Here is a 17,314-nt window from a genome sequence, read left to right on the forward strand (position 1 = left end):
GTGCACATTTTACTTGAATTTAGTTTTGGGGCATTTACATGCATACTACTCGATTCCTAACAGACGTCGGTGTTTCGGCGGCAATGTATAGTCGACTGGTTTCATTCAAAAAAGGGGTTGCACGTCAAAAACAGTTAGTTTTTTTTTGGAGCGGGTTTCATTGTTCTAGTTTTTTATACATTTATGTCATTCAAATCTTTCATATCAAATCAAACATATCAGTAGATATGTAAATACATAGGAATTGATTGGTATATATGTAAATCTTTCTTTAATATCATAGGAAAAGGGGACTTATTGAATAATTTTATATCCAAAAAAATACTGATTATTTTATTTTTTGCACATATAAAATTTCTATCTTATTTGTATGCAATTTTAAATTTCTACAACATTTTTTTGCAAACATAAAATTATTACATTTTTATTTGATATCATTTAATTGATGAAAGTTCTATCATTATATGTAAATAAAAGTTGTATGTGAAGAAACCATTTATTAAAAAAAAATTAATAAAAATATCTTGAAATTCACTCTCTAAAAATGCAATATAAAATTTATATTGCATTTTTTACAATAGAACATTAGTACAAACTAGTTCTTATTTTATTTTATCACTATAATGATGTAATATGTGATAGGGTTACAATATGAATATTCCAATTAATTAAAGCTCTAATATGATTATCTTTTATAATATTGAACCACTTATAATTTATATAAGAAGTTTAATGTTATGTGGTGTTGAAGTGTTAATAATTCTTAATACCAAGATTATATAGGAAAATTGTTTATACACTTCTACCATGATTATGTTAGATTGTAAAGTACCATACATTAGATATGATAATAAAATATTTATAATGTAATAACTAACTTAGGGTTTATTTGGGGCGTTGGTGCGATGACGGAGTGAGATTGCACTACAGTTTGGTCTGTTTAGGTAAACTGTGTTTTTGCAGCTTTTTTTCAAAAATCTGTCGTTGAAATCTGTGTTTTCTCATCGCTTATGACTGTGTTGTGACAGCTTTCTAACTGCAATCTGACTTTTTCAAAAAAAAAAAAGTTGTAATAGCCACCACAACTTTTGAGAATCAGATTATTATTCAGCAGCTGCGCAGTTGCTTTTTAATAAGCTGCAGATACCCCAAACAAACATTTGAGCATAAATATTTTTAAGCAAAAATAGCAAATAACACAAAATGTGCTTTAATTATGGCTTGTTATTTTATGTAAGCAATGGTATACATTACTTTGCATATGTAGACATATATTATGAATAAAAATTATGTAATTGAACAAATGATATGCTTACAATGAATGAATGTCTAAATTAATGATTCATGGATGGTTAAATCAAAACATTATCCATGTAGGAAGGCAATCTAATGAGTTTATTTAAAAAGATTGGAAGAGAGCAAGAAAAGAGTTCTCTATATCGTACCTTGATCCAGCTTTTGCACAACTAGCGCAAGTGCACGTGTCATTTAAGTGCTATAAAGGTCTAGAGTCCAAAATTGTTCTCATGCTGAATGATGTAAAGCAACTTTTAGAAAACTAAATATTAGTTTTCAAAACCCTAACTTCTACTTAAATTATTAAAATTATGTATTAATGAAAATTTTTAAAAAGATAAAATTCTAAACAAGTTCATAGCCACTACAATTTATTAAATGAAATTGGAATAAGTGTGAACAAGTATTTACAATAAAAGCTTAACACAAATTCATAATTAGATAAAAATTAAAAAGGAAAATTCACATATCAAAATTAAAGAGCAATTAGCCAAACATGATTCAATACATAAATGGATGAAATCTTTTCATTCATTCCAATAGTGAGAAAGAAACATAAATTTAATGTCATGAAGGCCTTAGTTAGCACACCCACCGGAGCTAGCTCATGTTAGCCTTAATGACTTTTTCTTGAACAATGTCACTAGGTCCTAGAGATGCCTTGTTACATATTCAAATCACCAATTTGCTGTATCATTGAAATTTCTTGCAAAAATAATACAAAAATGAGTAAAATTAAAAAAAATGTTCAATTATACTAAAAACTAAAATTTCTAAAGCTAAAATGTTACTTAGTTTGGCTTGTAGAAGTATTTCCTTTCTCGCAAAGATGAGATCATATAGTATCTTTTTTTAGTCGACCAAATTAGCATTCGTAAGTGTGCACTGTTTGAGAAATTTAAGAAAAAATCTCAACGATAGAGAAATTTTATGTTGTTGTCAGTATAATTTTGATAAATTTAGCTAGAATCTCAAAACACTTCATCAAATGTCCACATTTATTCCCTTGATCACAAATATTTTGAGAAAAAGTCTCAGCGATAGAGAAATTTTATGTTGTTGTTAGTATAATTTTGATGAATTTAGCTAGAATCTCAAAACACTTCATCGAATGTCCACATTTATTCCCTTGATCACAAATATTTTTTTAATATTTAAATCTTAATAATCTCATAATTAGATGATCTTTGGCTCATTGGATTCCCTCGTTGAGCAACTCAATTTAACTATAAGCAAAATAAACTGTAGTGATTATTTAGCCTTCTAATTAACACATAAAAATCTTTAACAATACTTTGAAGTATTTGATTTGAGTTATTTGAAACTGGATTGGATCACTTTTACCATCATTGGTTAGTTTTTTTTTTGAGATGTTTAGTTTTACTATAAACTTGTTGAAATTGGAGCCTAAATGAATTCATTTTAGCTTGAACTCATTTCATGAAAACTATAAGAGTTTCTTTATGTAGAAGCCCAATATGGCTTATTCCTATTAACTTCTACTGACAAGTTAAGGAAAATATCTCTTAATTATATCTTGTTGATATCTCTAAGGAGATTTTCTTAATAATTCATTGTCTAATTATCATAATTGGAACATATGTTGATTATGATTTTTTTGATTGTATGTTCTGCCAATATTTAAACTTGTGAGCTAAATGGCAAAGGCAAGCCCATGGCTTCAAGCTAAAGCCAATCTATAGATAAAACATTAATGCACCCTCTATAGTATGGTTCAAATATCTCACTACTATGAGATCGTCCCTTAAGACAGGCGTTAATGCTTATTTTTTCCCTTAGTATGCATTTAAATTTATTAGGTTTGCCTATTAAAACATCCATTAAGCCTCCCTCTTTTAAGACCTATATATATTATAAGAAATATATTTTCTCTATCTTGATTATATCTAATTATAATATTGTTACTTCAAATGGTTGATCTTTCCAACCAAATCTCTTCATTCTTTGAACTTGGTGAATCATCAATATTGAGTTCTAAATCAAGATTTGCTCAAGATCTCACAAAGGCTAAAATGTTGAAGTGACTATTGAAAATGAATAAATATCTAATTAACAATCTTAAGTTAACCAAGATTTTTTCAAAAATTTTAGGAGTACAAATAAACATTTTGAAGAAAAATCAAAGCAAGACTAATCAAAACTTGCAGCATTGTTTGAAACAAAAATTAAAAAAATTAAAAAAAATAAAATATTACATTTATAAAGTTACTTGGTTGACTCAAAGATACGATTTGAAGAAAAAAAATGTCACTTTTAATCTTTAAAAGTCAAATGTCAAATTAGAAAACCAGATTAAATCTTAAAAAGTAAAAGAAAAGCTCTCCTATTAAAACTATGTGATACATATCTTTTGAAATGTTCTCTCTCTTTAATATGATGTGCTAGGAGAAGTGATGAAATAATTGGATTGAGTTCTTAAAGTTATTTGAGAAAAAACTTGTGTTAAAGTAATAAAGTAAATACCATGTAGGTTAAGGAAATATTCAACAATATAAATTTTGAATCTTTCTTAGTTAGATGATTGAATATCATATTAAGAATAATATGTTATTTCAAAAGATGATAATACTATTGAAAAATAGATTCAGCTATTAAATTAAAATTTTGAAATTTATGGGTTTGCATGAATCAAAGATTTTTCCACTACTTGATTTGGGCAATATATGGTTTTTTTTTTTATTATTTTGAGGTAGAATAACACTATACAAGCAACCGAGTATTAGTGATTATCCTTTAAAAATACTAGTGACTCATATTTATAAAAATTTCAAAATTTAGTTATCAAGACTTTTGTTTTAAAATTTTAATTAGGAAAGAAAAAAATGGAACAATTATTTTCATATGCTAAAAAGTGGTAAGATCGATGATTTAAACCCTACTTGAACCTAATTCAAACCTCCTCTCCTCTCTATGGTTTGAATTACTTAAATTAATTCCAAACCATTTGAGCGTTTTTGAATTTGAGCAAGCTCTAACTCATTTTAATTGGTTCAAATTTGAAAAAAAAATTAGACCTAATTTCAAAGTCCTTTGACTTAAGAAAATAGCCCATTAATATTTGAGATTATCCCTTATTAGGGGTAATCTCTTATTGTAAATATTAAAGTAATTGTCCAAAAATTTAGAATGCTTGAAAGCAAAACAAAAAATATTTTGCCCTTTATAAATATGCATGATTTTCCTTTTAATAATTAACATAAACATTATAGTTAAAATTAATAATTAAATTATTATGAAAATTGAAAATATTTAAAGTAAATGTTGTTTTAGTTTTAATAAAAACTAAAACAATAATTTTCTTCAACTATCATATTCAAAGAAAATTAATTATGAAACACCTTTAGATAACATTTTAAAATGATAATTAGAAGTATAACTTTATAAAAGAATTTGGTGACTATCTTTGAAACAAAAATTAAAAAAAAATCTAATTTACTGAGCTTATAATTAATATTTAAGCATTTGTTAGTGCTTCTCTAATGTTTCTTTGATTTTCTTCCTTAATATAATTTTTAATATTTTTTGCAATGGTACATATATTATAGAAAATCATTTTAATATTATATGCCCTAAAACTCAAATAAGATGGTCACATAATAGGAGCATGCATTTTGGGTTACATAGTTAAAGCTTTTTAAAATAACAACTATCATTAAGTTATATAAATTTAGGAACAAAGCGTGAGTCTATCACTCAAAGTCGACTTCATTCTTTAGATAAATGCTATAATTGGATTCTTGCCATATAATTATTAAAGTTTCTATATAACTCAACTCTTTTGCAAGTTTTATGAGCTACCTAATATTTTTAATGACAAATATTTGCTTTTAACTTACCTATGATATTCATTATGACATGATGGGTGCAAACTCTATGATATACGTTTAGAAAAATTTCTAATAAAAATATTATGGATAACTCTTTCATTCTAATCATGAAATACATCCATGATTTATTTTTTCCAAATCAAGTATTATAAATATTACAACACAAATGTAAATATTAATGCCATACTCATTGTCATAAGCAAAATATCTTCATTTTTTGTATTAAAAAACATTTAATTCATATTTAACATTGGGCGACATACATTCTTAAAATTTTAGATATAACACTTACAAAAACGTAAATATACCTATAACATTCTTCATTTTCAAGCTAAAGATCAATAATTGTTATATTTTTTATTTTTAGCACAATGTTATAAGATGATAGCTTATGCAAGAATGCACTGAGGGTTTCTCTTGTGTAAGTGAAAGTTTGCTCATGGGACGCTTAGGTTTTCTCAGCATAAAAATGAATGTCTTAATCTCTCTTTATGCCTTATATGATTATCATTAACTTCAATTTATGATTAAATATGAGCCATTTTGAGCTTCTTAGTAATTTTCTTATCTAATATTCAAAGTGTAAGAGTTTTTTCATTCATGTATCCCAATCAAGACAATCTAGAACATATTAGAGTTTGCCAATTACATGGCTCATATACTGTATAAATATTATTAGTAATGCAATAAATATTGCACACAAATAAACACACACACACACACACAAAGTATTCATATGTTCTTCATAACTAAATTGATGTTGTTAGCCTAAGGTGCATGAAAGATCAAATGACCTCACATGTTTACTAGTTTTAGGCAAGTTACAAAATCAAGGTGCATTGTCTAATGTACACTTTTATATTGAAGCATTCTTGAAGCAAGTATCTTTGCACAATTCTAAATGAGGTATGCCCTCATCATTACCCAAACCAAAACATGGTGGCATGTTGATTAATTTTTCATCTTTCTTATTTGCACAAAAAAAAAAATTATAATTAAAATCTTATTGGGAGCAATAATCACACATTGAGATATTGATGTTTAATGGATATGAAAGCTCGTTAATTTAAGAAAAAAATAAGATCATAATATTTTAGTAGCTTTGTTGAAGGAATTTAAATTGTGGACTATGCTCCCCCAAAGTGATACATCACTTCTAAACTCAATTCTAAATTGAAAGTAAACTTATTTTTATCAATATTTATCAATATGTCATTCAACCTTTGCTTCATTTTATTGTAAACATTCAACAAACTTGGCTATATTCATTTTTTAGTTTTCTTTGTATGACACATGATAAATGATTCTTATTCCAAATTATAAGCATGATTAACACGTGTATACCTAATTATCTTTTAGATCTTCATCAATCACAGTGCTTTTCCGTGCATGACTTATGGAGGAGTTAACAAAAAACTCTGTCAAATTAGTAGATTCAAGTTTAAAGCACACATTAACCATTAATTTATAACTTAATTTTTTTTTAAAGCTCAACTTCTCAAAAGAAAAAAAAAAGACAATTTTTCTTATTATTATTAAATGGATAATTAGTTGTTTACTTATACTAAAAATCTAAATTTCCTTTCGTCTTCTCTCACCTCCGTAGGTGAGGTGAGTTTCATTAGCCCTTTCTTTGTTCCATGGTTTCGCTCCACGAAGTCGGCAAGTTGCGAAAGCGATAGAGGGGATGAAGCATCCATGAAAGTGGACTTGATCTTCAGTAGCTCATTCAATTTTGCCGATTTTTGATCTGAATCTTTGCCTATTTCATCCAAGGTTTGAAAGAATTTCATCTTTTTAGAGTTTGCGATAGGGTTAGAAGTCTGTTTTTCTATGAATTGTAATTGTTCAGGATCGATTGACGCGATTCCTTATAATTTCGTTTTCGCGAAGGGTTCTGGGGGGTATGAAGAAGCTCCTTTTAGGGTTTGATGAATTAGTTTGAAATTTCTGGTTGATTCTTGGAGCGGGGAAGTTCTTATGAACATTTTCAATTTTATAGGATTCATTCATTTGGGTTGCCCTAGTTTATTTACTTATTGGTATTTCTCCTTTTTGGCCATTGGGAAGTAAGGTTTTGGAGATTTTGAAGATGGATGAGACAGTGAAGATAGAGAACCTTCAATCCGCTGCGGCATTTGTGGAAGGGGGAATCCAGGATGCATGTGATGATTCGTGCAGCATTTGTCTTGAGTCTTTCTGTGACAGCAATCCTGCAACTGTATGAAGCTTTATATTTGTTTTTGAAAATCTTGTTTATTTCTCTCTTTTGTATTCTTTGTGCTGATAAAGTTTTGGTTTTTAGGCGACTAGCTGCAAGCATGAGTTCCATATTCAATGCATTCTTGAATGGTATTGGCCTCTCATCTTTCCTGTTTAAAATCAGTATTGATAATTTCTACCAATGTATTTTTGGGTTGGCAGTTTCAGAATTTTTTTTTTTTGAACTGTCTATTTTTAGTAAAGAGAACTCTGTGTAGGGTGTAGTTGAGTCAAGCTAAATCATGTGCCTGCTCGGACTTGGCTTGATAAGTGGCTTGTGAATTGAGCTCAATGAGCTAATAAGTTAAAAGCTTTAACTAACCCCAATTTAACTCGTTCGCTCGTGAGTTAGTTTGTTTAAAAATAACTAATATAAAATATACTCAAAATTCAAGAATGTATCTTCGAAGTATTATTATTAATGTTAAAAAAATGAAAGTATACATTTTATATCATATGATTTCTTATTATTTATGTTCTAAATGCTCATTCTATTTGTCATTTTATTACAACACTAGTTTGAATAAATATTATTTTCTCTCTTTTATAATAATCAAGTTGGCTTGTGGATCGTCTCAAAATTGTAGAATAAAACATGAGCTCGATTTATTTACCAAGCTCAAGACAAGGATGACTCGAGCTCAACTCGGCTCACATCCCTAACTTTGAGAATATTCTAGTGGACATGTTGCTATTATTCATGTTTTCCAAGATTGTTTTCTGATTGAACTAAACATTTATTTGTCATTTACGTTCTGTTGTAAAAGAATATACATTCTTTTTTTTTTTTTTATTCACTTAAGAAAGTTTAAATTCTACGAATTTGACATGTTTGTACCATTGGAAAGCAATCCTTGTTTTATTCTCTTTTGTTGTTTAGTTTTTTTAAGTGTCTCAGGTCATCATCCTCACATTCTAATGCAATGTCACAACGTATTTATTTGCAGATCGAGCATAGTAGCATGTGGAAAATGCTTTTGTTGTAGTTATGTCTCTTTGGAGAAACTACACTTGAACACTCGGGGGCTATTTGGTTGTAGGATTTGAGCAGAATTTAATCTAAACCCTGTCAACAACAAAAATCACAACTTTAAATTCTACATCTTAAATCTTATTTCTCCTCCATTTTGCCTTAAATCCAGATTTAGTAAATTCAGCTGGAAGATGGATGTACCCGACACAAACGGTGTCCGCACAAATAGTAATAGAATGAGAGATGCAATGAGAGTGTAACAAACATGAGCCCGATATGTCTTTCAAGTAGTGGAGGGATCCGATGGGCAGTTGTGAGGTGCTAAAAAATTCTAGCTTTTTGGACTCGGTGACAATGAGAGTAGGTAAAATATCCAATGGAGTCGGGAAAGGAACGGTGTTAAAAAATTCTAGCTCCCCCTCACCCGAGGTAATTTTAGGGAAGTATGGGACACTTTAAAAAAAGGAGATATCGACACTCACATAGAGTTTAATTGATAGGATTTGTTGGAGTTGAAGCGTGTGATGGGGTGGGAGGAAGGATGAGATAGACGGGAGTTAGTCGGCTAGGAGTGGAGTGGAAATTGGAGTTATACGGGAGTCTCGGAGATCTTTGTATGCCTCAATCCCGTTGTTGCCTTCCTAGCCAGCCTTTGCGACTTTATCGCAAGGGTTTCAGACGCGAGAGGAAGATGAAGTGGAAGGTAGGCGATGGTTCGGGCAAAATTGGGAGAGTAGAAGCAAGGTATGTGAGTTTTGCAGGCAAAAGAGGGGTAGGAGAAGATAGGTTTCAAAAATTAATTAACAATTAGTCATTAATAAATATAATATCAAGTTAATTATAATTTTTTTAATAGTTGATGCCAATTATGTATTAAGTTAGTTATAGTTATATAAATTTAATTGTAATTATTTTATAACTAATTAACATAAATTAAATTACATGTTAAATTTAAATAATTGATAAAACTTAATTATTAATTATTTTTAATAAATTGCTAATCAGTGATTAATTAATTAACAAGGTTTTTGCTTGGACAAATAAGTAGTTTAATAAATATTGTTAATAATTATTTATTTTAGTAAATAGTTAATTATTTATTAACATAATTAGAAATAAAATTTTAAATCAAATTTAGTTAGAATTAATAATTATATCATTAATATATAATATTAAATTCATATGTCAACTAATAGATTTGAAATCCTAAGATAAGTTGTTTTCATCGGATTTATTCGGATTTAACATCTGCAATATGCCAAATAGTTTTCAGGGTTTAAAGACCTCAGAATATTCTAAATATGAATTTATAGGATTTACTAAATCTTGTTTAAGTTAAATCCCACTTGCAACCAATAGTCTAATATCATGAAAGCAACTGGCATTATGTTACGTGATGGATCAAGATTTTGTTGCATGGTTTTCAGTTGGATTTGTCTATTGTTTTTATGTCGAGCATACCTTTCTGTTCTTTAATAACAGTAACTTCTTCATTGAAATCAAGCCTCTACTAATTCATGATAAAGTTTCATGTGCTATAACTGTTATTTCGTTTCATAAAGGCATACAATTGAAAATTGGCATGTATATGTTCAATGTTCTTATCTATTTATTCAGTTTTTTTCAATTATTATTATGTACCGCTGAATAGAATATTGATCAATCGAAACCTTCCTCATTTCTTTTTATGGAGAATAAAACCATTACACAATCCCAAGCATTGCCAAAGTGTAGATTTTTATCAACTCCATAAATTTAAATTGCAGATTTCATCTCAAATGCCTATTTCTTTTTTATTCTTATGATGACAATATTGGTTGCAGGTGTCAAAGAAGCTCCCAGTGTCCCATGTGCTGGCAACCCATTAGCTTGAAGGATTCCACTAGGTTCGTATATTTATGTTTGTATATTTATGTTCTTTTTATTCTTACGCGTGTTTTTCTGTTAAAATGATGAATTTGCCAGAAGTTTTACCTTGTGGTGCTTTATGCCAGCCAAGAGCTTCTGGAGGCTGTAGAAAGAGAGAGGAGTTTTAGGGTCAAACAAAATCATAATACTACTATTTTTCATCACCCAGCGCTCGGAGAGTTTGAACTGCAGCATGTAGAACTATTTTTCTTGCAGTTCTTGTTTTTCTTTTCACTTTTTGGTTGATATTTTTAATCTTTATCCTCTTTGATTGCAGCTACCAGTTGGTGCAACAGATTCTGATCTTGAAGAACGTATTATTCAACACTTAGCAGCCGCTGCTGCATTGCGTAGAGCGCATCATGGCGCTAGAAGAGGACTACGGAGCGGGTCTGGTTCTCAAGGCCGGTCACAATTTTTGGTTTTTTCATCACATCCCAACGCAGCTTCAGCTGCCTCTGTTTCTGCATCATCTGCTAATGAAGGAGAAGATGAACCAGCTTCTTCTACTTCTACTGCTGGGCAATCTGTGCTTGCTGTTACAGAAGACCAAACCCAGCAACAAAGCTCCTCAGTCGAATCAGATGGAGTTGTGGCCGATTCCAGGAATAATGCTGTTTCTGCCAGCAGCCCTGGTCTCAGTAACCTTTATTCCTCAAGGGAAAACCGGTTTGTTTTATCTTCTTTTTCATCTAATTTTCTTCTTATTGTTTTGACTATAAAATGGTCCTTTTTTGTTGCAGTTCTGTTGGTGAATCAACTCCTATCAGCCAAGATAGAGCAGGACCATCTGATTTTCAATCTTTCTCAGATTCGTTGAAATCTCGCCTTAATGCAGTTTCAATGAGGTGATATTTTTTTTCATTCTTATCCTTTTAATCTGGATCAATAGTTTTATACTTTTATTCTTCCTTAGATACAAGGAGTCTATTAGTAAAAGCACTAGAGGATGGAAGGAGAGGTTCTTTTCACGTAGTGCATCGATTTCTGATATTGGTTCGGAAGTGAGGAGAGAAGTTAATGCTGGGATTGCTACTGTTTCGCGCATGATGGAGCGAATTGACATGAGAGACAATTCTTCCGCTGCAACATCTAGTGCTTCCACGCCGGACATTTCTGAACATTCTGAAGTTGGATCTAGTAATGAGAGAGTTAATGATGGCCCATCACCTTCTTGTGCTGCTAGTTCTGGTTCAAATTGAGTTATCCCCACAAAAGTTGCACATTTTTGTGTGGTTATTGCAGGTATGAAACAATTTGTGTGCTAATGTTTGGCCCTAACCTCTATTTACAATTTGATTTCTTGAAAGTTCTTAGTAAATCTTGTTGAAAGTCATAAGACTTGATCACAGACATCTAGTAATAAAAATCCATAGTAAAAAAAAAGCCAATGCAGACTTGGTCAAGGGGAGCCAAATAAAAGCTGTAGGAAGAGGGTCATCAAACAGGAAGTTCTAAGAGTAGCATGCAAGAAAGTTGTTGGCAGAGAATTTACTGGATAGAAATCGCTGGAGGATGCCCCCGGAGAGAAATTTAGAAGTGGAGAATCTGCTTGTTGTAAGAGTAGAATGATTTGAAACACCTGTATGACACCAAAAATAGTTACAACTAAGTCATTGAGCAGATAGAACAAGGTTTAATTTGGATTATTGTTTTGAGAGCAGGAAATTGTTGTCTAATTAAATGAAGAAACTAAAAAAATTCAAAGTAAGAAGAAGAAAATGTAAGCACTAGGAAACCCTATACTTGGATTCGGTCGCCCCATTGCCAGTGGGGCTCCTAGGCGCCCATCCAAAAGTTTCCAGGGTGGAAACTCAGCGCTCAAAAGGACACAACCGTATTTGGGGTTGCTCACAACACCGAGCGTCCGGAAACTAAGCACCTGAGGGTGGTGCCTTGGTGCCAGAAGCAATTTTTTCTGCAGTTTGGGATTTAAAGGCTTCGACTTGGACGTGAGAACTAGTTTTTACTAGTTTTTCTGAAGTTCTCTCTGGTGTGTACGTGAAGTACTTTTTTCTGTCGCGCGTGAAGTTCTCTCTGGTGTGTACGTGAAGTACTTTTTGCGAATGAGCATTTGGTGTGTGTCATTTGTGAATTTTCTTTTGTGCCAAAAATAATTAAGGAGCATCCCAACGTATTGATTGAGTTACAAAAGAGTGGAGAGGCTTGAGTGCATTGTAATATGTACATTCTCCCTATTTTCATAATGGATTTTTTTGGTGTGGTGTGCTCCATAGTTTTTTCACGTTCTCAAGTTTTCCATGTTAAATCTTGGTGTGCTTTGGATTTTTTTCTGGAATTACTTGTCTATGTACTTCTATTCAAATATTTTGTTTTGGACCTCTCGAACCAGTGTTTCACACTTATCTTAACCTCTTTACAAGTTGTATTACAAGTGGTATCAGAGCGGGATTTTCTGAAGATCTTTGATTCTAGTGAAAGTAGTGACCGATGAAGCAATGTATATGATGGAGAACTTCAACGGTTCTAACTTTGCTTTTTGGAAAATACAAATTGAAAATTTATCATATAAAAAAACTGTATGTGCCATTAAAAGCAACCATCAAGAAGTTTAAATAAAGCAATCACCAAGAAGTTTAAAGAATTGACTCTGGAAGAATAGGAAGTGCTTGATCAAACAACACTTGGTTTAATCTGACTTTCATTTTCCTCATCTGTTGCTTTTAACATTGTGAATGAGAAAACTGCAGTAGATCTCATGGTTGTATTAACAAGGATGTATGAGAAGCCTTCCGTATCAAATAATGTTTTTCTTTTAAAGAGATTATTCAATATGAAATGGTAGATGGTAGTTCAGTGGTTGAGCACTCGAATAACTTGAATGCTATGACTAATTAATTGTGTTCTATGGGTATCAAGTTTGTTGGTAAGTTTATGACACTATTATTTCTATCTTCATTATAGACAGTTGGGATAGACTAGTCAAGACGGTAAATAACAATTCGGGTAATATGAAAATAAACCTTGATGGCATTGTGGGGTTAGTACTGATGAAGAATGTTGTGAGAAGGTGAGCTGTGAAACTTCAAATTCTATGTTGAATGTTGAAAATAAAATAAATTGGATAGGAACACAGGCAAAGACAGATACAAGGCCAAGAGAGGAAAGTCCTGGTCAGGGAAACAAAAAGGCAGAGGTGAATGTTGGAATTACGTGAAGAAATATTACTTTAAAAAGTACTGAAAAGCTCTGAATGAAGAATATCGCAACAAGGTGAGTCAAGAAACTTCAAATTCGGCATTGAATGTTGAAAACAAAGTAAATGGGATAAAAACACTGTCAAAGACCCAGATTCAAGGCCAAGAGAGGAAAGTTCTGGTTAGGGAAAGAAAAAGGCAAAGGTGACTGCTAGAACTGTGGGAAGAAACATCTCCACAGATGAAATCCAAGGTAAAACTTCAAATATCACTTTAAAAAGTACTGCAAAGCTCTTAAGAAGGTTGATGGTGGAGGCTCAGATAGAATGCTTTCTACAAATGTCTCCATAGATGAAATTCAAGGTGGCTCCATAATTTTGTCCTTTGATATTACTGAATCTTGTATAGTGGTTTTTCAAGCGTGCCCCAATGAAAAGTGTTTAACAAATAAAAGCTATACTGAAATTGATCTAGATAATGCGTATTTGGGAGATAATAAGGCTCAGAGTATTGTTGGAAATGGTGATGTGGATATCACATTTTCTAATGGAACTATCTGAATGCTCAATGAATTTCGGTATGTTCTATATTTAAAGAGAAATTTGATCTCGGTCAGCCAACTTGTAAGGTCAGGATATGTGATTATGTTCGTAGGTGATTCGTTAGAGTTGACCAGCGGAGCAAGAATGATGGCTCGAGACAGAATTAAAGACACTTTTGACTTGATCAATGAGATGTTTGAATTCATTGATGTAGTTGTAATAAAGATCGATGCATGTTTTTGGCATCATAGATTTGGCCATATTAGTGACAAATATATGAAGTCCCTGATTTCTAATAACAAATTTCATGGTTTAAAATCTATAGAGTTAGATTTTTGTGAAGATTGTTTCTGTGGCAATCAAAAGAAGATTATTTTCTTTAAAAGTGAGTCAAAGGTGGAGTCTAAAAAGCTGGAGTTAATGCTCACTGATGTATGAGGTCCTACTCCTGTTCAATCTATTGAAGGTATGAGTGTACTTGAAACACAACTATGATGTGTTTAAATAGTGAAAGGTCATGGTTGAGGATGAAAAAGGCCTCAGTTAAAGTATCTTAGATAAGATAATAGTGGTGAGTATATTAGTCAGAGTTTCAGCCTAATGTGCATCAGAAGGAATCAAACATGTGTTCACAGTTCTAAGGACACCACAACAAAATGTGTGGCTGAACAAATGAATTGGACCATCACAGACCGTGCAAGGAGTATAAGATTGCATGTAGACTTGCCAAAAAATTTTGGTCAACAACAGTGAATACTGCAGTTTATCTAATAAATTTTTATCCATTAGTACCTTTAAATGAAGGCTTACTTGAAGAAGTCTGGAATAATAAAGAGGCAAATCTATCTCGCATGCTTTGTTGTTCATTGTATGTTCATGTTGATGCAAAAGTCAGAAGTAAGTTAGATTCAAAATTAGTCAAGTACACTTTTTTGGGTATAACTCGGATGAATGTAGGTATAAATTTTGGCATTATCAAAATCATAAATTCATTAGAAGTAGAGATGTTTCTTTTAATAAAATGAAAATAGATAAGGACAGGAATTGAGTTAAGATTGTGCGGAATTCAGAATTGTTCATCAGTTACTTCTGAAGTTTTCAAATATATTGAGATAAAAGATATTGGGGATCTTGAAGATTGGGAGAGGAGGTGTGCTCAATCTGATGAAGCACAATAAGTTTCTCAATCATCTGTTGCCGAAGTCAGTAGGTCCAACAGAGTCACAAGACTGGTATGAAAGTATTTTCCTTATTTGTACTATCTTTTGTTAACTAATAAGTAGCCACTCAAGTTGAAGACTCAAGATAGTGGGAGTTTGCGATATATGATGAGATGCGGTCATTGAATTCAAATCAGACGAGATTTGATAGAACTACCATATGGCAAAAAGGCACTGCACAAGTGAATTTACAAGCTGAAAGAAGAGTTTTATTGTAGCAAACACTACATGGCAAAGCTTGTCGTGAAAAGTTTTCAGCAAAAGGAGCGGGATACTCAAAGATACTTTCTTCAAAAGTTAATAACTATTAGAGTTGTGTTGAGCTTAGTAGTAAAGAAAAAATTACATGTGGAGCAGATAAATGTGATGACAACTTTCTTGCATGGTGACTTGGAAGAAGAGTTGTATATGGTTCAACCACAGGGATATAAAGTTCATGGAAAATAATGAATGATCGGTAGATTGAACCAAGAGTCTTTATGAGTTGAAGCAGACACCATGATAATGGTACATGTGGTTTGACAGGTTTATGTCAGATAATGGGCACACGAAGTGCCATACAGATCGTTGTTGTTTCGTAAAAAATTTTGGTAGTTATTTTATCATTGTACTGTTGTTTATGGATGTCATGCTGATTTCAGGAGCAGATATGGAGAAGATCAGAGACTTGAAGGTGCAATTATTAAGAGAGTTTGAGATGAATGATTTATGTCTAACCATGAAGATCAGCGATATAATAATCGACAGATAAATGTTTATAAGGTCCTAACAGGTTCAACATGAGTGAGGTAAGACTAGTTTGCACCTCCTTAAGTAGTCATTCCAAACTATCTAAGGAAAAAGTTTGAAACAGAGCAAGCACAAATGAAAAGAACTTTATATGCTTGAGCAGTTAGAAGTTTGATGTATGTGATGATATGTATAAGACTAGATATTGCTAATCAGAGAAACATCATTGGGAGACGGTGAAGTGGATTCTTAGATATTTGAGAGGAGCAATCAACATGACATTTTGTTTTTTAAGTGTAGGAATTATTCTATAGGGATTTGTAGATTCAGATCTGGTAGAAGATATCGATGGTAGAAGAATTACGACAGGATATATCTTCATATTATGGACTGTAAGTTAGACTTTCAGGTTGTAGAAGATTGTTACACTTTCATCTACAAAAGTTGGGTACATTGTTACTACTGAGGCTAGCAAAAAATTGATTTAATTGCAGAGATTTATGGAAGAATTGGGTAAGCAACAGGGGATTGGAAAGTTTCATGTGACAGCATGAGTATTATTTATCTAGCCAAGAATATTATTTTTCGTGCTAGGACGAAGCACATTCAACTAAGGTATAATCTTTGGGGAAGACCCATTTGCACCCAACAATTTGCCTTCCCTCTTGGCAGATCAACTAACTATCGCTTGCCATTTTTTTCAAGAGCTTTCATCTCTTTAAGAATAACCTCTTATGAAATTTCAGAGCATCTTGCACAAATATTAGAAATTTTCATACTATATAATAGTGAGGTAAAAACACGAAAACGGGTGAGAAATTTTAGGATGATGAATGTTGAGTGGAAGACCTCACACCCTTACAAGCAAGAATGATAAGATTAGAATCATTAGACTTAGATTGAAACTAAACTTAGATTTAGGGCTAGAAGACTCAAAACTTGAAGATGAAAGTGGATTGAATATAAGATAAAGGCTCAATGAAGACATTACATGGATGGTTTGTGGATTCTGGGTAGTGCAAATAATTTATAAACCATTTCTTTTGAGTTGTTGTTTGGCGTGATAGATAATTTCAAATAGTATCAATGTTGTGTTTTTTTTCTCTCTTTTTATTCCTTATTAGTTGTATAGGATCATGAACATCATAAGATAATACTGTTTGAAGGCCCGAGTTATTTTTTAATATCTAAAAAATTTCACCTACTTTTTTCTGATATAATATAGTTTGGACTTTTCAGATTGAACAATCAAGGTTGGGGATATATTATTTTGTAAATCTTCTATTTGGAAAAGATCCTGTAAAGCATTAGTTAAATTTTTCTTTTGTTCCCCCTTGGACATGAGGTGGGGTAAAGGGGGGTAATTAAAAAAAAAAAA

At 31.6% G+C, this 17,314-nt stretch overlaps 1 protein-coding gene across 2 annotated transcripts; it reads left to right on the forward strand.

Annotated features, from left to right (window-relative positions):
• The first annotated feature begins 6,748 nt into the window (after nt 1-6,748).
• LOC110027114 (E3 ubiquitin-protein ligase RHF2A-like) lies at nt 6,749-12,231 on the forward strand. 2 transcript variants are annotated; one of them, XM_020728420.1, is made up of 8 exons: nt 6,749-6,920; nt 7,215-7,365; nt 7,450-7,496; nt 10,203-10,265; nt 10,374-10,482; nt 10,565-10,956; nt 11,031-11,135; nt 11,204-12,231. In XM_020728420.1, exons 2-8 carry the CDS (start codon nt 7,237-7,239, stop codon nt 11,487-11,489), a joined length of 1,131 nt encoding a protein of 376 aa, XP_020584079.1. In that variant the 5' UTR covers nt 6,749-6,920; nt 7,215-7,236; the 3' UTR covers nt 11,490-12,231. The 2 variants fall into 2 exon arrangements, with proteins under 2 accessions (XP_020584079.1, XP_020584072.1); XM_020728413.1 differs by having other exon boundaries at nt 7,219-7,365; nt 11,204-11,582.
• Nucleotides 12,232-17,314: the final 5,083 nt, after the last annotated feature.

This window comes from Phalaenopsis equestris, unplaced genomic scaffold (assembly GCF_001263595.1).
Source record: "Phalaenopsis equestris unplaced genomic scaffold, ASM126359v1 Scaffold000002, whole genome shotgun sequence".
In the NCBI taxonomy this organism is placed as follows: Eukaryota; Viridiplantae; Streptophyta; class Magnoliopsida; order Asparagales; family Orchidaceae; genus Phalaenopsis; species Phalaenopsis equestris.